The following is a 21,991-nucleotide window of genomic DNA, read 5'->3' on the forward strand; positions in this document are numbered from 1 at the left end:
ATGGCTGTTATTCAGCAATGTGTAAGCCTCACCGGATCTTCTAATCTCACTAAGGCCGATAATCTCCCAACCAATGTCTGATAGTTCTTCGAAAAATTAGAATCTAATGTAATATAAGTGTCTGAACATCTGCCACCATATAGTTTGGACTTAAAGACCACCATTCCGTTTGGGATGATAGGAACAAGAAATTTTAATGTGTAGGTTCCTTTGCATGGCGAGTAGAGCATGTGTTGCTGCCTTACCTCGGAGGGGGTTCCAGTTTTCATTTCTGTGCAATCAATTATGAGAGCGCACTGCGGATAATTTACTTTAAAAGAAGATGGCTGGGACAACATGATGTTAGTTATGGGGGGCTTGTAAATCCAGTCCTTTGATATTTCCCTCAGTGTGTGCAGCACAGCGTAGAGTGCACGGGACGCAGTTTTCTCATGCCCCCCAAAAAGAATAGCAACTGCAGAGAATGATATTCCCAGCTTCATTTTCATTAACATCATGAGCAACGTATTTTGGACAGTAACGTCACTACTCCTTTCCCTAACAGCTGGTAACAAACTGAGTAACAATGCAAACACATGGCTGTCAACACCACACAGACTTATTGCATCTGAGCTGCCAATGATGCTGTGGAAGCCACCAAAAAGCATGTTCTAGTGGGGAGGGCCAACTGCAACAGTCCATAATATATGTTGCTGAGTGACAACAGTTACACGAGCACATTCTGCAGGAAAAACCCTAGGACTTTGAGGGGAAAGCCCAGGATCAGTAATACCTCCTTCAGTGACAGGGGGAACTTTTGTTTCGATGCTGTGAATCTGCAAGCAAGAAACCATAAAGAAAAGTATTGAAGATACGTGCATTTGAGATCCCCAGAATTCATACAAAGCATACCTTAATTCTGGCAAACTTACATTTTGCATTTCTGCTTCCGCATGTTCTTGGGCTGCACAAGAGCTTGGTACAGTGCTGCTTGTACACTCGGCAAAAGTTGAAAGATCTGTACTGTGCCCAGTTGTAGCTGCAGCACCTACCTGGTGTCTTTTCTCCTATTTGCAAAGTACAATGATGAGGCATGTATGTGATGCATGTAGATAGTGAAAAAGGGACACCATGATTTCTCAAGTAGCATAACACAAACACAAAATCGTTGAGCAAATTAGAACACACCTATCTTTTTTTCATTTCTTCAACTGACTTTTTTTTATTTCTTCAACAGGTTTGTTTATATGCATACCAGCATAAACATCTAAGCATTTCAAGATGGTTTATGTTGAAAATGTCCTGAACACAAGACCTAAGTATCTCCTATATTTTTGTGCATTTTATCGTAATGTTTTCCTCGCAATTATTTGCACAGAGTAAGTCCTTCCATAGCCTTTTTAAGGGCAGCACACGGAAAATGTTTTCCGAGACAGCAAACAGCGTGCGAACATAGCGAAAATAAGCTTCCCACAGTGCCTGTCTCGCAGGAGCTACAGCATCGCTCAGTATCTTTGAACTTTTCGCAGACGCTTCAAGCAACACACGCGCCCAAATAAATGTAAATAGATGCGACATTTTCTTTTTTACACACGTGCGTTACTTCGCAATTACTCATGCAGTGCTCCTACAGAAACCTCATTGCTCACATTTGAAAAACGCTGTCGAGCAGGCACAGGACATTGCGAAACGTGCTTGTTGTGTCGGCGCAGGACATACCAAATACCGAAACTAGAAATCAGCTCGCAATACAACGATGCTCTAGAACAGGATGTTGAGTTTATAAACGAACCAAAGTGTTTGCTTAAACTGACCTGCCAAATCTCTTCTTTCCAGTTGTTGGGTTAAGCGGAGGCGGACGCCTGTTAAGAGGTGCAAATATCGATGGCACAGGCGCAGGATGGTTCGCAACGTTGTTTTGTCTGTTGCCAACCAAGTGGCGGCTACAGATTCTTGAATTTTCGGTCGGTTTCCACGGTCCTCCGTCAGGTCTACGCAACACAATTACAGGAACAACATCATCACACTTTCTCATGCTAGCCGCTGTGCTGTGGGGAATGCAAATAATTCGAGTACCCAACACGTTGAAAGGCCCGTATGCAGCGCTCTGGCCTTTCCCCTTCATACGATCGCGATGGAAATCGGTAAAACTGAAGATTGTTATTCAGTCCTTCATGTTCATGGCAATTCGCAACACAACAGTAGCGTCGATTGCGGTGTTTCTTCGCAGCGCGTGGAGCTATCGAGGTTTCCGTCGTTTCCGCTATCAGTGTGACGAGTGAGCCAGCAAGCGCTTTATGGCAGTTCGGGGCCGCGTCCAACTAGAAGAGAAATTCATAGCTCTCTGTCTGGTTGTGAAATGTGCAAAGCACTCGCAATATGGACCAAAATCTAAATAAATCTTTGTTTCGCACTCGCTAGCTGCATAGGCAACCTAGTAAAGGACTCGGGCTGCGCGCTACTCAGTTACTGTCTCTTCGCACCGGCAGGTGGCGCTACCCGTTCTGAAAGTTCCGAGTCTGACGTCTATTGGCAGCTGCTGTCGGCTACATAGCTTAGATACCGCGGCCGCGCGGGGTGCCGCCACGAGCCCACTGGCTAAGTGCACTGCGGTTCGCTGAGGACAACCGCGTTTAGGCTGTTTCACATGCTGCGACTGGGACGACGAAAATCGGTGCAGTCGCAGGCGTCGCAGTGCGATTTTAGAGGGCCGATTTCACATGAGTACGATTTCAACTATGCGACTGGTGCGAAGCCTAGGGTTGCTTACTGCCAGGATTCGTGGCACACGCTGCATAATTCTTTTATTGTAATAAATAAAACGTTTGCATTACAAAATAAAGAAATAAATAAATATTGACTTTTCTTTATAAGGAGGAAATCATATGCGTGTTTTGCAATTTAAAAGCGTGTTCAAGTTAAGATTTGTTTTTGAGAGCGCAACGGCGGTTTCTGAAGTTCAATGCGATGAGAAACGGCGCACGTAAACAGCTGTTCGCAGCTGGTTCAGCGTTTTGTGTTGTCTCATTTGGCTTCTATGACCGTTTTGTTCTGCCTGCGCTACAACAATCTACAAGATGACCTGTCAACAAGTTCATGTAGCTACCCTATGCCGTATTTGGAATTTGGCTGCCACGAAGTCGTCGTGTTAGCGCAACAAGATACTCACGCTACCCGTGCTCGGCGTCAGCTCCTGGAGAAATGATGTGTGTGTATTGCTCGTGATTGCACATATGTGGCGCCTGCTGCTAGCCATATTCATCACACGCGACAACAAACGCCAGCCCGCGTCTGCCCCGGAACGAAGCCGCAAATAAGTGTGATTACTGAACGTGGAATGGAAATTGTGTTGCGAAACTCAACCTTAGCGCTACCTAGCCTGGTTCATCCATCGTGGTGCGTGTGCTGTGAATATATACATTGAAGTACTCTCTCAATATTTCTAAAGGCACAAAAGCCGACGCATCAAATTTTTTTGAGCAGTTACCGTCACTTTTCTAGAAACTTCTGCGTTGTACCATATCATTCGAAAAGATATGCTTCTCTTCTACTTCATTGCCCTGTGTCTGGCTCTAGTAGTATAGTCTGAACTTTTAACAAGAGCAGGATATCAATACGCGCTATCCATAATGCAGGATCGTAGGCCCACGGCAGGCTCACTTTCGGTAGGGTTTCTGATCTTTCTGCTCAGCCTCGCACGCCGCTCACGGTTAGCCTGTTTTTTGGAAATAAGTATTATTAATATAATATTAATGTTGTTAGATATTATAGTTTCTTGAGTGTAATTTCTCGCAGTCATCTAGATTTCTTAAGCCAGTCATGTATTTATCCTATATTAGATCAACATTGCAACGACATGCTTATGGGAGTCATCTCTAACTACATTGCGCAGCCAGTGAAAGTACAAATGAAAGCCTCAATGTTTATTCCTATCTGGTATTCCTAAACAGATTATATTTGCGGAATTTTATGCCCGCTTGCATTGCCTCTCATTCATTGCTCAAAGCTGGAAAAACCGATCCCTTTTCTTGCTGTCGCAAGGCTGCTTCAATGTCGATAGCAAGCTATAATTATTCATTTCGAAAGCGTTAAGGAATACTATATCTCTAAGTTTATCAATGCGGTATTGTTCCACGAACACAATTACGCTTTCTTTTTCCCTCTCATCAACAGCCATGGAATGAAACTGTTAACTTTCATAAGTATCAGGATGCAAACATCCTTGAGTTTGTCCTGAACATTTGTGCACATCCTATATTAATTGTGCGTGTTTGTATCAAATTCTGCTGTTGCAATCGCAGTGATGTACGCAGTATTTTAAATATGTTGCAACAAACTAGTTTATGTAACTTTGTATTCAAGTCTACAATATGTGGGCATGCAGTAACAACCACATTAATAAGCAAAAAAAAAACTGCAGATTCAGTGCACTTGGAATCTATGCGAAGTGAAGTTTTCGTGAAGTGGTCGCTTAAATGCTGTTAAAGTAACTGCAATAAATACAATTGGCCTTATCTTCAACAATCCAACATGTCACATTTTCAAGGTTTGTATATGCACCGCATAGGTCAAAACCTTAATGTCATGTAACCTTTATGTGCTACACTGTTCAAAAACTATACCAAAATTCTAATGGCGGTTAATGTAGATGCACACTACGAGACATCAACACAGTGACGTTTGTCGAGGAAGGCACGGTCCAAGGTTTGTGGAGATGAATGAATGACATGTGCTTATGTACTTATTAATTTACATACTTCGCAGGATGCAAGGTTGGAGTATTAGGTGAGGGGGAATAACAAAGTGCTTACAAAATGAAGAAGGGAACAACATTGAAAAACGCAACAAGAAAAGCAGCACGAATTCAATGTACCAACTAGCCCAACAACGTGTTTCACTGGCACAACATTACACAGTACTTTAAAAACAATAAGAGAAAAAATTACCGCTCATGCACCCTGTACAGATGGTACACCAGCGAAATATGCGTCCGCGGTGTTTATCACGCGGTAATTCCCGCGGTTGACTAAAATATTTCTGAATTATTGGTTACGTCTGTGTTTCTTAATGAGGTTACGCACACGTTTGGTTTGGGTTTATCACATTGCCTATTTGAAATGCCACATATCGCGCTTGGCGCAATCACCATCATGAAGGTTGCAATGAGTAGTTCATTGTGCTAATCCAACGGGACCATCAAATTCTTTCTGAATTATGTTACCAATTTGTGTTGCGTAATGTATTAATCATTGTATTTATGACTCGGTTATGCACTGTAGTTACTAAGTGACACACTCGGGCTGCACATTACATTTAATTAAACACAGGGACACATTTTTGAACCTATCGCAAGGTCGGAGAGAGACTGCGGCACGCACGATCTGCTGCGAGAGAGAAACGACCTCACTGTCGTTGTAGCCAATGGACCGCCCCACCTTTGCTGTGAGATAATTATGTCATCATCATCTTTTCCTAACCCCGTGCCCCTTTGTGTCTGTGATAATATGGTACTCGGAAGTAGGAAAAATAAACATATGAAGGCAGTGCGCCGTGCGGCAGCGAAGAGGACAGCGACTCTTGGCAAATACCCGTGAGTGAGGACCCTGATCATCATCATCGACACTGAGTGGTGAGCGTCGATGGTGGCGCGTCGAAAAGCGCGGCGCGAGAGAGTGGCCCGCAGCGTGAGCAGTGCGCGAGGTTCGGCGTTCGAGGGAAAAGAGCTACCTCGTTGGGCGTCCGGCACATAGGAGCTATCGCTGCCCGCGTAACTACGGCACACCCGAATCAACGCTGTCTCCCGCTGAGAGGCTGCCTCGCCCAGTTGTTCCGTTGGGCAACTGGTCCAGGAGGGCTGGCGGTCCTGAACCTGGGTGAACGAGCCTTCGGGTGAGCGGCCACGGGGCTACCCCACCAGCTCTGGACGTGGCCCGGTGACTGCTGATGTGGGCTCCCGAGCGCAAACCCCGCGGGAGGGATGCCGGGCACGGGGAGGCTCCGGTATATCGACTGTGGGGCAGGGCGACTTGAGCCCCGCGAGGCGATCCCACCCTGGTGTCCGACGCTGCAATTCGACCTGCCTGTCCGACACTGCTGGCCCACATCGTTTCCACGACGTCTGCGACACGTGCTTTTGCCTGAACTGTAGGCCGATCACATTTGACCAATACATATATATAGCTGCATGTCATCTAGGAGGTATTTTGGGAAACTGTCGCGTGTATGGGGCGTTTTATTTGTGTTATGTGCGTCAATACAAGTCTGATGTGTGTTTGTTGCTCTGCGTGCTGCTTCTGCCTCTTTCTGGAGTGATCCTGCACCCAACAACATCACAAACTGGCGAGCATGCCAGGATTCACTCGTATATACAGTGAAAGAGGGCAGTTTCGCTTGACCGCAGACACACATTAGTGGACGGCGCCATGGACTTAGAGAAACTCAGGGCTATAGGACTCCAAATAGGATTGTCAGGCGCAGAACTTCGCAGATGGATTGAGGCCGAACAGGCAAACAAAGGGACGAGAGAGCTGCGGAGCGAGAGGCAATGAAGGAAGCTGCTGAATTAGCACACTTAGCTGACGAGAGGCAGCGTGACATCCTCCAGCTAGAGCTGTAGCTTCAGGAAGGAGCTAGGAATGTTGCGGCAGCGGCTTCTAAAATTTTGACAGCGCCCTGCACTTCCTCATCATCCCTCAATCCACAGAAGTTACTTCCTTTGTTTGACGAGAAACGCGATGATTTGCACGCGTATTTCCTATGGTGAAATTTGTCATTTATGCTGATGATGTGACACTGTTATTCTTTGCAGAAAGTACGGATGAGCTGATTCTGAGAGCGAACAGAACGCTTGTGAAATTAGATACATGGGCGCAACTTAACAAATTGAAAATAAACGTTAGTAAAACGAAGGCTGTCATATACCGTGCGAAAAACAAGAAAATTAACATTACCTCAGACATTAAGCTGCAAAACGCAAAGGCGGAACTAGTAAGCGCATTTAAAATACTTGAAGTGTATTTCAGCGAAAATTTGACCTGGACATTCATATCGACCACGTTGTGTCAAAACTGTCTCGCATCGTTGGATTGACATACGCCAACAGATACATTCTACCGTCAAAAGTTAAGCTTCTATTGTACAATGCGCTATTCTACTCACATATGAAATATTGCCAATTATTTTGGGGGAACACAACATAAGGTAATTTGCAAAGAATCATGATATTACAGAAAAAGATGTTACGAAATATCGAAAACGTCCCCATGAGTCACCCTTCCCACCCTCTGTTCTTGAAGTACTGTGTAATGAAAATAGACGAGCTATATCCGCATTACCTGTGTTCGCGTTATAAGCTTGAAGTAAAAAATAACAGCTATTTCCTACTATGGTTGGCATCGCTTTCTAAAAGGGCCACACCTTATGAGAATCGAAACACACAACCATGGTGTGATGACCCACTTATGGGGGCAAAGGTTCGTGTACTCAATGGTTCGGTTGGTTCTCTTAGGCGGAGCCTCCGAGAACCCAATTGAGGACAAAGCCGTTGGTTTGAACACACACACAAATACTTTTAATCAAACTAAAAAAGGCTTAAGATAAATAGAAGGAAATAGAAAGCATGCCTTAAATAAACACTCAAGAAGACATTGCGGCAACGAACACATATAGGGCTTGCATGAGGTTAACGGGTGCGCGAGTTCGGGCTTGCCACGAGGGCGGGGACGCGTCACAGTCTCGACCGGCGACGCGGCGACTAGCTGGCGAAAGGAGTGGTGCCGGTCTCACCATAGGTCGCGGTGTAAGCTGACCGACCGGGCGACCGGAGCGCGCCAGCTCTGGCTAGGAGAGGTAAAGTGGGCGGCTTGGTGGGAGGAGTGGACGGCGGCGGCGTTCTGACCGGGCAGCTGGATGTAGAGCTCGGGCCCGTAGCCCGACTGCTCCTGTCTCCCCCACGGGCGCAGAAGCTCGAACGCCGACCTCGAGCAGCAGGCGGCACGACAGACGGGGGCGCCGTTCTGGCCGGGCAGCTGGCGTAGAACTCGGGCCCGTAGCCCGACTGTTCTCGTGCTGCCCACGGGCGCAGAAGCTCACCGGCCTTGAGGAGCTGGCGGCACGCTCAGGTAGACGGGCGACGCACAGGAACAGGTTGGCAGGAGGCACCGGGCGGGTGAAGCACTGGTGGGCGCGGGTCCGGAACCCGACGGCCCGTCTTCAACGCCCGCTCCGGTGGTTGACCTCCTTCTGCCGTCGCTTCCAGGGACTCTCCTGGCGTCTCCTTGCGTGTCCTCCCGTTCTGCCAGCGCACCACGCTTTTTCTTTTGGTCTGGCCGATTTGGCATTCTCGGATTGGCTCCCTGACGCCCCGTGGTCTTTTCTAATTGGTTGCTTTTCTTCTTTTTGTTGTCTCTCCTGCGCCGCGCGTTCTCGTGCCGGACGCTCTTCGGCGTCGTTGTTTTCCTTCTTCCACCTCGGCGCGCGTGCACTCAGTGTCGTCTGCTCCTGACCGTCCCGATCACCGCACCGTGTCGCGCACCACACATCACACATGGCTAATCAAAACGTGCAGAACCGCATACGGACAACAAATGGTAAACAGAACGCTACCGCATTCGCTCGAATGTTCTGTACCGCTCGAACGTTCTGTACGTGTTCGCAGTCACCAATGCGCATCGCAGCCCGCAAACCAGCTCACACGAAGCAAGACACAAACAGCACATTACAAATGACTGCGATGAGGCGAAAATGAAGCTCATCGCTACACATCGTACCATCAATTCTGAAACACAAACCAGTACTGCACAAACTTGCAATCTTGGTATCGATGAAGTGCGCACACAAGACACCTACGAACACCATATGCTGAGGAGAGCGATCGCAATCTTTTCATTTTGCCGCGTTCCGAACTAGTGTCATGCTTAGAATTCAGGTGTATGCGATGGCCTTCGCATTTGTTATGCATATGCAAAAAAACGGCAAAACACACGAAATCGATTTCGTGTGTTTTGCCGTTTATTGTGGAATGAAGGAATGAAGCCGCCGATCGGCGGCTTCATTCCTTCCGACCCTCGCGTAAACACAACACACAACCGTCTGTTTCCTTTGGCGATCGCACGGACTGAAGAGGTCAGGAAGAGTACAGCTGCTTGTTGCGTTAGACTTTGCAGGTGCTGAATAGCTCTTGCAATGATCACAATAAACTACACACAAAACAAACTGCCGCTGCAGCCTAGCGGTCTAGGCCTCGCGCTCCGCTTCGCTTCGAACCAGCGCCATGTTTATGCAGTCGCCGCACGGAGGCGGAAGTTCACGACCGCCTCTCGTGACGTCACGTCGGCCATTACTGGTGTACCGCTCGCTTGCGGTGCGGCGTGCGGCCATGGGCGGTTTTAGCGTAAATCGGCCCTTAACAACGAACCTGTTAAGAGCTACTTTGCCCAGTATCGCATCCGCGCGTGGAAAACATGCCGATGATAGTACAATGCCGGTCCGACCCGCGGCGGAGGTGCAGTTCGCCATTAAGGGGCCCACACACACAGCTTTGCCTGTCATCGTTCTTCACAGAGTGGAAGGGCACTGAGTTTTCTTGTTGTGGCTAAGCATGGACTGGACAAAAAATTTCACACGGCTTCCGGGCGAAAGATTGTCATATATAATCGCTACCTAAAACTGTTTTCGGCACCCGAGTGCCGTCCGCAATAAAAAAAAACTGCAAAGCCGTGGAGCTTGTTTTGACTACGTGATGGTGCTCGGCCAGTAGGGATGCTGGAATAGCTCCATGGTCTCTCCAACACCTCGTCGGCCCCACCGCCGGGTGGTGTCGTCATTCCAGCATCCCAGTTCCAGTTAAGGACATTGAAAGACGACAGGAAAACAATGAATTAGGGCTTGATTTATCCTACATGCGTAATGGACAAATGGTGCAGGAGAAGGTCCCATGAATGCTGTATGCCGACGACATAGTGCTACTAGCGGACAATGCAAGGGATGTACAGAGACTTGTAACCCAGCGACAGATCTAGGCCTTAAGTTTAGCACAGAACAATCGAGCATTATGATCTTTAAGGAGGAGACGAGTAATTATGTGGTGTCAATTCAACAGCAAGTCATGTTCCGAAGACAAGGTTAGAGTTCTTACTTTTATAAAGAGGGTTTCTTTGTAACTATAGAAAATAGTATTTCCACCCAAAAACCATGGATGTCCTGGGGAAGAATTTTAAACCAGTTCCAGTGAAAAACAAGGAGGCAAAATCGAGAGCGAAGCGACTGTTGAAAAGACCTAATTTAGAAAAGCTTGGCTCGAGTGTTGAGAAAGCGGAGGGTGTAGTGCTAGAAATACAATCAAAACCCACAAACAGGAAATGCCATTTAGAGCAATTGTGTCGGAAAAGGGCACCTGGAAGCAAGCCGTCTCTAAGTATCTTCAAAAGCACCTTTCTCTGTTAACCATAATAGAATCTTTTTATGCTAACAACTCTGGCTTTATTGTGGAGCACCTTAGCAGGAATGACCTTGCTGGCTTCACAGCCTTCAGCATTGACGTAGTTGATCTGTATTCTTCCTTGCGCACGACAAATTCTTAACCCATTAGGGACCGGTTTCTTGTTTTTTCTTGCTATCTTGAAATAAATCTAATATATTAGCTTACCTTTATACTAATAATTCACATGCAAGAATTTATTACTCTTGCCTAATTAGTTTTTGAAATATAGCCCGTGACCATATGGTCACACTGGGCCCTTACGCAACAGCAAAATACGCAAAGTTGAAAACACTTATTTCAAGCCATGAAACATCACAAAAAAAAAACATAGCGAATAGTGGAGCACTTATTTAGGGTGATATGGTTTAAACAATGGAATACACATGCCGACGTCATACTTTGTGCATTGTGTGTGCACCGCGCTGTTGCAATTATCTCATGCACACCTCCACCTCTTGCCATTAGGTATTGTTGCAACAAAGTGGGCCGCTTGGTCTTACCGTGTACCATTCAGGACATCACCAGTCTTTGGGATTCTGCGTTGACCAGGTCCTTTAGGCTTATTGTCCGATCGTATTAGGTTGCTTTGTGCAATTTGCCTGCGGAATTCCACCTGCGTGACGTTGAGCCCTGTGCTACGAATCAGCGCCCAAGCGTTGCTGATACATTACAAAGTCACATGAAAATCGGCCCCCAACACTTTTGCCACGGATTGCAATCCTATAGGGGCGTACATTTGCATCCATCTGGTCCGTACCTTCTATAAAACTTGTACTGAGCAACAGTGTTTGGACGGGCCACCTTCATTCGCCTCTTCTCAACACGAGAGTACCTGTCTGCAGATGACATTGGCTCTACGCCGTGAATGGTGCTTACGATAGTTACTACAGAATCGTCCATCCAGCGGACCGCCATTATCCCGTGGTCGCTCAGCACTGGATCTTCGTGCCCGTGAGGTTGGCACTTGACATATTCTGGTCAAGCGATAGGGCACTCTTTGGGACCACGGTTCTGCTTCACTGTACTCGTGCCTTCGTAGCCCTGTGCCTTGAGATGCCTGAGTAGCTTCATGCTTGTGAATAAATGATCGAAATAGAAAAAGAAAGGAAGGTCGTGCGTCTCTGCTTCGAGTTCTTCCACCATTTGAAGAAGTGGCGCCGTTGCACTTCCGAAGTCCTTTTCATTTTTTTTTCAGATGTGCTGGGATCTCCCCTTGCTGCTTGCCTTGATAGACTTTGAAGTTTGCAAGGTATCTGTTCTTGGCATTTAGTCACCATACTTTATACCCGAAGTGGATAGGCTTTCCGCGTTTCAGCGCCGGCTCATAGCTACCACCTGCTTAGATTGTCAACGAGCCCACCTGAGTCTTCATCGACCGAGTCTTCATCCGAATAGGTGCTAGCCTCTGGCGGCTCGATATAAATCACTGACACGACGTCATCTTCCTCTACGACTATCTTCGCTATCTTTTCCAACATCAACCTATTCAGACAATACAATAAAAAATAACCACTGCGAGAACGTGGCAGCAGACGTGCAAGAGATGAGAATGAAGTTAAATAAAAAGTTCCGTAGCCTAAAGGCCCAGCGTGACCATATGGCAACGTGCAAGATAACACGTTCGTTCATGGATAAATCAAACATTAATCTTTCACAAATGCTCATCGAAGGTCACATATTCAAAGGGCAATACGGAGGTAAGGATATCTGACTATTGCTTAAACAATGAGTGAAAAAAAAACACACACTTATGCCTTGGAGCGATGCATGGCAACGCTACTCGCAGAGCAACACTTATTCCCGCCTTTGCGAGGGGCTCCCACAAAACGACTGACAGCTGTTGCCACTTGGTATCCATAAAGGGAACTGTAATCTGTCAAACGGCACGTCAAAGGTGATTTTGGTGCCTCTTTGTTAATCTTAATTAATTGAAATCCACTGTGAAGACTAACGTGACCATATGGTCACGCTGGTCTTTAATGGGTTAAGCCGTGTTGAAGATTGTTTTGTAGAATCTAACGACTAACTTGCCTTTAGAAATAGATGTGGCGTCTCGATTGAGTCATTTTTGGAAATTTCAACCTTCTACTTAAAATCTACCTTCATGATTTGGCAGGGAAATGTATATATGCAGAAATAAGGTGTTTGTATAGGTTCTTGCATGGCGCCAATATTAAGCTCTATTTTTCTTGGCGCTTTAGATAGTGCTGCAAACACCAAGCTTCAAGAGGGTATGGCAGTCTTCAGATATGTGGACGATTATTGGATTTGTATTGACAGATCACGTGCGTCGCAGAGAATGGAAGATATTGTCGATTGCTTTCGAAAAGAAGGCATGGGTCTAAATGTTACCTCAGAGCGGCCGAGCAATAATAGATTACAGTTTCTTGACTTGGGCATGAATTTTGGTTGGGAACATGTTTGCTGGCACTACAATCTAAGATCTGCAAAACCTGATTTAGATTTCGCGTCGGGCCATTCAAACATTGTGAAGCGCGGAATTGTTGTGCCGTGCTTACGCGCGGCCTTGCAAAAAACTTGCGTGCACGAGATGAAGGCGAGTTCTCGAATGCAAGTGGAACGCCTTAAGGCCGCGGGTTACCCTATGTTCCTCATCACATCAGTTTGTGAAAAACTCGTGCGCATCGCAAAGCAAGAAAAATTCGGGCGTCGTCCTTCTGTTCAAAATGAAGGAAACAAAAATTGGCAGTTATCCCCTATGTACATAAAATTTCACACGGACTAAAAATGTGAAAAAGCGGTATCGTGTTCGGGTGGAATTTTCTGCACCATACAGGCTTAGTCGTATTTGTTCCGTTGTGCACAGAAGGGCACAGGCCAGGTCAGTGGGTCATAAAAGGTGCAGCCAGAAACATAATTGTTTTGTCGATTGCCTCTCAGGAGTAGTATACAGAATTCTCCTAAGCTGCGGTCATATGTACATTGGCCAAACAGGCAGATGTGTCAACATACGCCTAAGAGAACACAGAAATTCATTAAACGGCGCGCCATCCTCTCACCTCACCTTATATTGTAAATCATGTCTGTGTAAACCCATTTTCGAAAAGAGTCATTTTGTTCTGTCACCCTAAGCAAACCACACGAGAAATCTCGGAAGCCTATCATATCACCAAAAATGCCGCGCTGTGTGTAAACCAACGATCCATATTACTACATGATAAAGAATTTAATTTTATTAATTGATGTTCACACGTGCCTTAGATGCATGCTGTTTTTATACCTCATCTTGACATGCGCAAAGCGTCCACTTTCTGTATATGTATTTTTCCATGCGTGCCTTAAACAACAGTTGTGAGTGGGCGCGTGTGGTGTGTGTTTCTAACTCTACGTCTTTTGTGTGTTTAGCGCTCTAAGCTTTAATAATAGCAAGTCATACCCATAGTCAAGCAATATAAATACCTCGGTGTGTACGTAAACGAAGGGAAGACTTACCCCCGTATTCAGAAATGCGCCTTAACTTGAAGCTGCGCCTTGACTTGAACAAGTCCTGCTCAAGACTACACCCGACTTGAACACGCTGAAGGCAGCGATCACGTTTCATAAACGTTCTCGCTGCCTTCCTTCGTCAAGTCAAGCCCAAGCTACGCCGCGGTGTGTCTGGGAGCGAGGTTACCAGATTGAATGACAGTAATAATATTTCATATATCTGTAGAACCGACGATTTCCTGAAAGGTTAAGCTAGGTGCCCGTTTGCAGACAGGCATTGGCAGAAAAAAGAAATAAATAAAAGAAAATCGCACGAAAACAGCCATAACCATCCAAGTCGATCCACTGCCGCTCGACGGTCACTTTTAAAATGGCGTCGGAGGAGACGACCGCACCGTGTGGCTCGAGAAAACCGGCACCGCGCTTCACATCCGAGGAGAAGTCGCTTCTTTTGAGCTTAGTCAACAATCATAAAAAAGTTCTAGAATGTAAAAAGACGGACGTGGCATCACTAAGCGCGAAAACTGCGGCGTGGAAGAAGCTCGCTGTGGAGTACAATGCACAGCATGGTGTCACGCCTCGCGACCCCAAGCAGCTGAAGAAATGTTGGGGAAACATGAAGCAGAAATGGAAAGAAGAGAATTCTGAAGAAAAAAGAAAAATTCACAAGACGGGTAAGCGATCTTTTATTGATGATGGAACGTAGAAGACTAGCACCATTGTGTAGGTCATTGGAATTGTGTTGTCAAACTGCGTGTCTGTGTGTGGTGTCGACAGTATATTGGCTTCGGTGATTGCATGCTTGCCGAGGCTCGCGTCATTAACTGCGAAAACAACGACACACCGCTACGTATAAGTGACACGAACAGTGCATCGTACTGTATGTTCGTGTTATTTATGTCTCCGCGTTTCGACGTTGTCACGAAAATTAACATTGCCACGTTTTCGCGCGTTTGTACTGCACTGCTTACACGTGTGCTTCGTGTAGAGTTGAGATTTGCAGCTGGCCGAAATGGTGCACGGTACAAAAGCTTTTTCCTCAAAGTGATGAACGTGATGCGCAAGCACTTCTCGCGTGGTGCATATGCTGGAACACATAATGGGGGTCACATGGGGCGTAGGGTAACACACGAGCAGACACAGCTTAGGTTTGCTAAACGCAGGCATTAGGCTAGAAGTAGTTATGCAACAAGCGAGCTGTTCAAACAGCAAATTATGCTCATTCTACTGCTCTGAAAAGTAACGTCTTTTTAATGGTACCCCGACATAATTGTATGCTGGCAAAAACAGCTTAGCAGTAGTTCGACACGCTCAGGGTACTTTATTTCAGTATGATCAGATACACATAAGCTCCAGTTCACAAAATTTGGCACTGAATCACATTTTGTAACTCCTGAAATGCCCTATTACTATAACAGCCTGCCTACTTGTTTGTATGTGCATAGAAGTTTGCTGCACCCTATTTCGGCGAGACTCAGAACAGCCTCAATGAGCATTGTGTATTGTATCCACAATACAGCAGTGAGATTTTATGCAATACCACATGGTCTTCTAAAGATACGCTGAAAGGCAATGCAGGTAACAAAAATACATGTACTAGGAAAATATTAACACATTTATACAAAGAATAGAGAACATGAAATGTGGCACAATGTAATACTGTAATATACCTTGCATGCAATACTGGAGAGGATGCGAGTAAAAGAGTGGGTCACAGCAGTTTCAGCAACCTGCTTAAAATCAAATATGTTGAAAATTTTTATTCAATGTGCATTGTGTACGGGCCCACTCAAAGCACTTCATAAATGTACTTCATAGAATGTTACAACTGTTGCGCATTTCTTTAGGAGGAGGACCTGCTGCAGCAGGCATGACACCACTGTCGGCTTTGGTTGGGGCTGTGGCAGGCCACATGGCCACCAGAATACCAAATGAAGAAGACTCTGATGGCGCAACCTACCTCCCCCCCGTCGACAGTGAGCCTGTTGTTCGGCTCCTGCAGCCGATGATAACAGAAGTGGAAGCAACATATGACTATTATGGTACAGTACTATTTCATGAAACACATTGCAAAGTTTTTGTGGCATGAAACTTGAAGGCAATCTGCTGTGAGGAAAGTGGGAAGAACCCCTTCCCAGTTTATCGTGTTTTCTGAGGCTTTGGTGCTGTATACATGTCTGTGCAATTGGTACCTTCAGCCTGTTTGTTGTACAGTGCGAAGTTACATATGTCTTTAGAAGGCATTTAGGCTTTTTGAAAACCCTCAGCTGAATATGTCGAAAGCAATTTGTTGTGGCATTTACATTCAGCGATGCAAAGTGTGTGCCACATGATGAGTATAATTTTGAACTAATGATCCTTTCAGAGGAGCACAGGAGCCCTGGCCATCTAGTACAACACGACCAATCAATGGATAATGACTTGAACGCTACAAGTTCACCCATTGTGGATCACACTACAGCTGCGCCAGAGCTTCTTGAGTCAAACAAGGAGAACGAGCCAGAACGAGCCAGAGAATTTACAAGCGAGAGGCCACCCAGAAGCAGGATGGCACTCCTAGAGAAAACTTTGGCTTCGGAAAATGAAGTGAGGATTGCTTTACTCAGGGAGGAGCACAAGTTGCGAATGCGTCTGATGCAAGAGGAGCATGCAGACAACTTGAAAAAAAGAAATGAAGAGCATAAGCTCAAAATAGAAATATTGAATCTTCAAAAGCAAGTTGAGCTTGCAAAATTGAATGCAATGAATAAAAGCTGCATGACACCCTGAGGCTGAGTGTCTAATCAGTAACTGAGTTTTTAACACACATGGTCTTTTTACATTTCGTCTGTCTGTAGTGCCATACAGACGCCACACGACACATAAAAGAACCCTAAACCCATTACCCAACTATTCAGTAGGGGTGTGTGAATATTCAAAACTTTTTGAATATTTCAAAACATCAACTGCGCCTAATTAAACAAAATTGGAGCAAAAGCACGGTAAGTTTTTACCCCTCGGGCATAGTATAGACATAAAACATGAGAACTCTCGTAGTGGAACAGGCTACGTTGCTTCGGTAGCCATACATTACAGGCTATACAGTGACCATTTGCACACTCTAAAGAGTTCTGCGCATACAAAGAAACTACTGGTCTGCTCCTGATGCTCTTTGTGCTTTTAATAAACACTTCATAATGTGCTATGTAATGACAGAACCTTTCCGACTATACTAGGATGTGAGCATTGTTTTATATTAATGCTGCTAATGCCTCTTCATTATTCCAAAGCCATTCGATTTGATTCTGCTAGATTTCCATTCGATTCAGTCTCAAAATTCACTGTTCACACACCCCTATTATTCAGAAACACGAGGTGGATTTCAAACAACAATCTTTGAAACAACAATCTTAAGAGAAACTTCTCTGGATAAGAAGTTGCCGTGCACGCATGCCAGGTAGATTGTCCCCCACACCATTAACAGCTGGCAGGTGCTCTTGGCAAGTATTTCTTCCTGTACGTCTGCATCGGCTGGTGGGAACATGGAGACCGAGTGGCTCGGGTTCTCTTCGTAGGAGGGCCACGTTGTGCAGGGCAGCGCAAGCAGTTATTATGCGAGCTGCATTACGAGGCTTGTGCTGCAGCTTCATGTCCAAACATGGAAAGCGCCTTTTCCACACTCCAAAGGCCCTTTCTATGGAGTTGCGGGTCTTGATGTGCGCCTTGTTGTACCTGATAGAATGGCAATACAATGCAATTAGTTTTCGAATACACACTGTACATTATATTGTTCCAAAGCTTTTATTCTGTGTAGTTAGCACAGATCTACATTGAATGGTTACAAATACATTCCATTTCCTGCAAACGATGTAGCACCTTCCTAGATTTGCATTCGTTCTGCCCAGCCATATTTCATTACCGACCATTATATTGAACGGAACTGTAACAATCTCGCGCTATAGAGGCAACACCATCTGTGCGCTCTTGGTGCAGCAACAGATAACAGAGGAACGTGTTGCTTATGCATTACAGCTACTCACTTTAATACACCTCAGGTGTATTGCATAGCTTTACAAAAACATAGTATGTTATTATGGGGAGAGGTGTTACCTATCATATACACCCCTGAAAGGATTAGGCATTACTTGCCTGCCTTCTGGTGAGTTGACTGGACCTGGCTCAGCAAGGGGGGTCATCAAGAAAGGAGAGCAGGCATAGCCCATGTCTCCAAGCAGCAGACTAGGCACACGGTGCTGTTCGTACATAACTCGTACTCTAGAATTGTCAAATATGCGACTGCCATGGGCAGACCCCGGCCAGCTCGCTACAACGTTGAAGAATTGCAGCATTGGTCCGGCAACCGCCTGCAAAAAAAAAAAGAAAACTAGAGTATGAGTGCAGGAACAAAATGTTGTCGTTGCAACAACTGTCAGTACATTTTACCTCCCAGCAACACGGAAGATAAAAATCTGAAAACAACTGAAGGCTATCTCGCAGAAATTTTCAACTAACTAAAAATTTCATGTGGCCCATAATTCACCGCCCTGTTTTTGCCACGGCACATGTAAATACGGAATTCGTTGCACAGCTTGTAGTGGTCACGATAGACAGAAGTGTGATAGCCCATTTCTTACGTTGTGAAATAAAAATATGTGCGCGCGCACATCATATCAGTTGCTTCGTGATCAGCAAGCGAAGCTCGTCCTTGCCGCAACGCTACAGTTGAGACCACACATTCGACTAAACAGCGGCACTCGTACCGTCTCTCCGTCAAATATAGCGTGTGAATGAATATGACGCGCGTAACACAGTTACTTAAAACAGCATGCGAGAATTGTAATAGGACTTTTACCGCTGCTTCTACGTTTCTGCAAAACTAATCGCTTACGTACGATCCCTACACATGGTGAGAAAGGGCTTACCTGAACGTTAATAGAAAACACTCCTTTGCGGTTGCGGTAAACTTCTGCGTCATCGCCTCCGGGACTCTTTATGCGTACATGTGTGCCGTCGATGCAGCCCGTCACCCCGGGGAAGTGGGCGATCTCGTAGAAATCTCGCATCACACCTGACAGCTGTGAGGCATCCGGGAAGCGGACGACTGCTCGGAACAGGTGCCTTGCAAGAAGGCGCGTCACTCGTTTCACCGTGCGGCACACCGTGGGCTGGGACACATTGACCAAGTCTCCGCTCACAATTTGAAAGGTTCCGGTGCCGTAAAATCTCAGTGCCACAAGCAGCTGCTGCATGGGTGTCAGCGGCAATCCTCGGTTGTCGCCGCTCGCTTCAAGTGGCACAAAGGCGAGCAGCTCACGAACTGTTTGCTTCGTGAAGCGATAGCGCGTGAGAAACTCCTCGTCGTCGTACAGCTCCATCGGGTTCAATCTGTCGCGCATCCATGGCCGTGGCACAGTTTGCATGTAAAATGCATCACCGAAGACGACATCACATGCTCTACACGCAAATTCGTACGCGCTGATTCTTCTGGCAACGTCGCTCCTATAAGCCGCCATGGCTCCTCAACCTGTCAAGCCCACTTCAAGGTAGCGCTGGCCCTGTCTTGAAGTTTTCGCGTACTTGATCAAGTGAAGTCCGCCGCGAGGAGGCGCTTCAAGTCAAGGGAGGTTTATGATGCGCGTTGGCGCCGACTTGAGGCGGCCGCAAGTCAAGTTCGAGTCAAGGCGCATTTCTGAATACGGGGGTAACTCAAGTAACCACCAAGAAAATCGGAAAATAAAGGAAAAGCGGAATGCAGCAATAATAAAACATAGAGCATTTTGGGACCACAGTAACTATGAGGTGGTGCGTGGAATCTGGAAAGAAGCAATGGTGCTGGCTGTAACGCTCGCAAATGCCATTCTGTGCCTAAAGTGACATCCCTTTGGGGCTTGGAAGTTAACCAAACACCAGTAGGCGGGTTACCACAAACGAGGCCGTGCAGGGTTATGTGGAGCGCAGAGCAAAATTAGTTTTGAAGAAAGAGTGAGGAACATGGATCAAAATAAATGGGCGGCTAAAGTGCACAAGCAGCTGTACCTGAAAAGCGTTCACACCGAAGGAAGAAACAGGTAAGTTAGCGACGAGGTACAGGTAACTGCAACTGTAAACAGACTACCAGGATTCATCAAAAATGAAGTGAGAAAAAGGGACAGTTATATGGATGCAAACAAGGGAAACAAGAAACACCATGGATATTTACAAGAATGGCAATAAAGAAATTCCAAGGAAAAATCTCTACGACCACACAAAGGGCAGTGCGTTGTTGTCTGACGTTCGAGCTAGTTGCTTAAGGAGAAAGACATACGGCAGCATATACTCGCAACAAGATGAGCGATGTGTGCGCTGCAGCGAAAATACGGAGAAAAAATATGCGGATCCCACGCACTGTGAGAAATCGATGTAAGCGAAGCTTTCTGTGCTGTTTGCTTTGATTGGCGGTAATTAGTGGCGATGTTGACGGTGAATGTTTAGCTTATTCAGCATTTGGGTCAACACAAGACTGGAGAGCGGACGTTAAACATTATTTTCCGTGCACCACTGCTGTTTGTCTGCGTCGTACACAAAACATAAAGGGAGAGGTGTTAGCCTGAGGCGTTGGTCCGCGCCATACTGAATAATCACTGAGAGGGTTGAGCGTTGTCTTTTCCTTACAGGGCACATAGCATCGTGGCATAAGCACTAATTTTTAATTGCATTATGTGGCTGTGCGTGCGAAACCACAATCGGGTTATGAAGGATGCTGTAGTTTCAGACTCCGGATCAATTATGACTCCGTAGTGTTATTTAAGGTGTCCCTAAATGTAAATGCACCAGCGTTTTGTTATTTCGCCCCGCTGAAATGCTCCTGCCGCGGTCAGGATCAAACCCGCGATCTCGAGCAATGGCATAGCCGCGAAGCTACCGCGGCGGACGCAAAAGTGTCGATTTCACGCACGACAGCTTCTGTAGTGTCGCCTAAACCATAGGCTGCGCTTTAATGTTGCGCTGCTTCTGCGCTGCCTGCATAAGTTATCCGCCTGACAAATTTGCATGGTGTTTATTTTTAATAGCGCGAACGTACTTTACCGTACCTTGAACGTAAGCCTGTCCAGTTTCCCTGCAACTGCTGTCGTATGGCAGTAGGGTTTCATTGCCGTCTCGCGTCACGTACACCCCTCCCCCTTCCTTGTATGGGAACTGCCTCTTCTCCATCCTATTCTCTACAGTTTTATCTACGTCCCCTCTGGACTCTCACGTTATTGGAAAGGGAAACGATGCAATTTCAGCAATGCCTCTGAGGGTGTTCACGGATAATTGCAGCTGTCAAGAGGCTAATGTGGCGACGTCCAGGGAGCTCCAGAGGACATTGTGCACATTCGACGTGGTGGGGTCCAAACGAGTTTCTGGCGTCGCCTTTTCTCTGACTCGCTCCGGTCATGTATACGCGCGCTCGGAACCATCCCGCGACGTGCTGTGCCAGACAGCTGCAGCAGCAGCAGCAACAGTGGAATGTCGAGGGAAGAGGTAAAGAACACTTCGATTTAAAAATGCTAGAATTAAAAGCGTGTGTAACACAACCTCAAGCAGGCTAGGTGACTATTTGCCACCGCCTCGTTCCAGAGGGAATGCTAACAAATTATCATCGTCATTATCGCTCGGACGCAGTCCAACGCCGCCTTTGTCCGCTTCCCTGTCCAAGTAAGCTTTGCCTTGCCCGCCAGACACATGGGTCGCAATGTAAAGCAACGTTGTTCACCATTCACTAACATCGACATCGTTTTCAGGCGTCGCTATCACTACAAAGTCGGGGCGGGCAATACGCGTCGCATGGTGCTCATGTGAGCGCTGCCGCTTCAATCTGTGTGGATCGGATACCTTGCGGCGCCCCGTTTGTGCGACTCGTTTACTACACTTTGCCTATTACACCCACTCATGTCTACAATGCCCATACGTGGTGCTGCCCGGACCGTGGCGTTATCGCAGCGCCGACCACGCAAACTTTAGTGACGCGCCCCTGGGCGACTTTGCTATTCTTTTCCTCCTCATACCTCGACTGCTAACTGCATGATTTTAGAGCTAACTGTAAATAGAGTTATTGCGACAGCAATTATATGGGCACTCCAGGCG

The 21,991-nt window shown here is 46.4% G+C and overlaps 2 protein-coding genes across 2 annotated transcripts in view; both read right to left on the reverse strand.

The window, feature by feature from the left end:
- Positions 1–21,991, reverse strand: part of LOC126520635 (monocarboxylate transporter 13-like) — a 131,919-nt gene that overhangs the window by 95,540 nt on the left and 14,388 nt on the right. The gene's annotated exons all lie outside the window — the stretch shown is intronic.
- Positions 176–21,340, reverse strand: LOC129382180 (putative nuclease HARBI1). The gene is made up of 6 exons (XM_072287036.1): positions 18,808–21,340; positions 18,035–18,249; positions 13,913–17,617; positions 1,794–1,970; positions 912–1,046; positions 176–815 (listed from the first exon to the last, which is right to left on the reverse strand). Exons 1-3 carry the CDS (start codon positions 19,396–19,398, stop codon positions 17,296–17,298), a joined length of 1,128 nt encoding a protein of 375 aa, XP_072143137.1. The 5' UTR covers positions 19,399–21,340; the 3' UTR covers positions 176–815; positions 912–1,046; positions 1,794–1,970; positions 13,913–17,295.

Source organism: Dermacentor andersoni, chromosome 3 (assembly GCF_023375885.2).
Source record: "Dermacentor andersoni chromosome 3, qqDerAnde1_hic_scaffold, whole genome shotgun sequence".
NCBI lineage: Eukaryota > Metazoa > Arthropoda > Arachnida > Ixodida > Ixodidae > Dermacentor > Dermacentor andersoni.

Excerpts from the sequence above, each read along its gene's own strand:
- LOC129382180 (XM_072287036.1), bottom strand. The coding sequence starts at position 19,398 with ATGGCGGCTTATAGGAGCGACGTTGCCAGAAGAATCAGCGCGTACGAA. Across the intron at positions 18,250-18,807 it reads TGTTTTCTATTAACGTTCAG|GCGGTTGCCGGACCAATGCT; the intron begins GTAAGCCCTTTC and ends TTTTTTTTGCAG. Across the intron at positions 17,618-18,034 it reads GTCAACTCACCAGAAGGCAG|GTACAACAAGGCGCACATCA; the intron begins GCAAGTAATGCC and ends CCATTCTATCAG.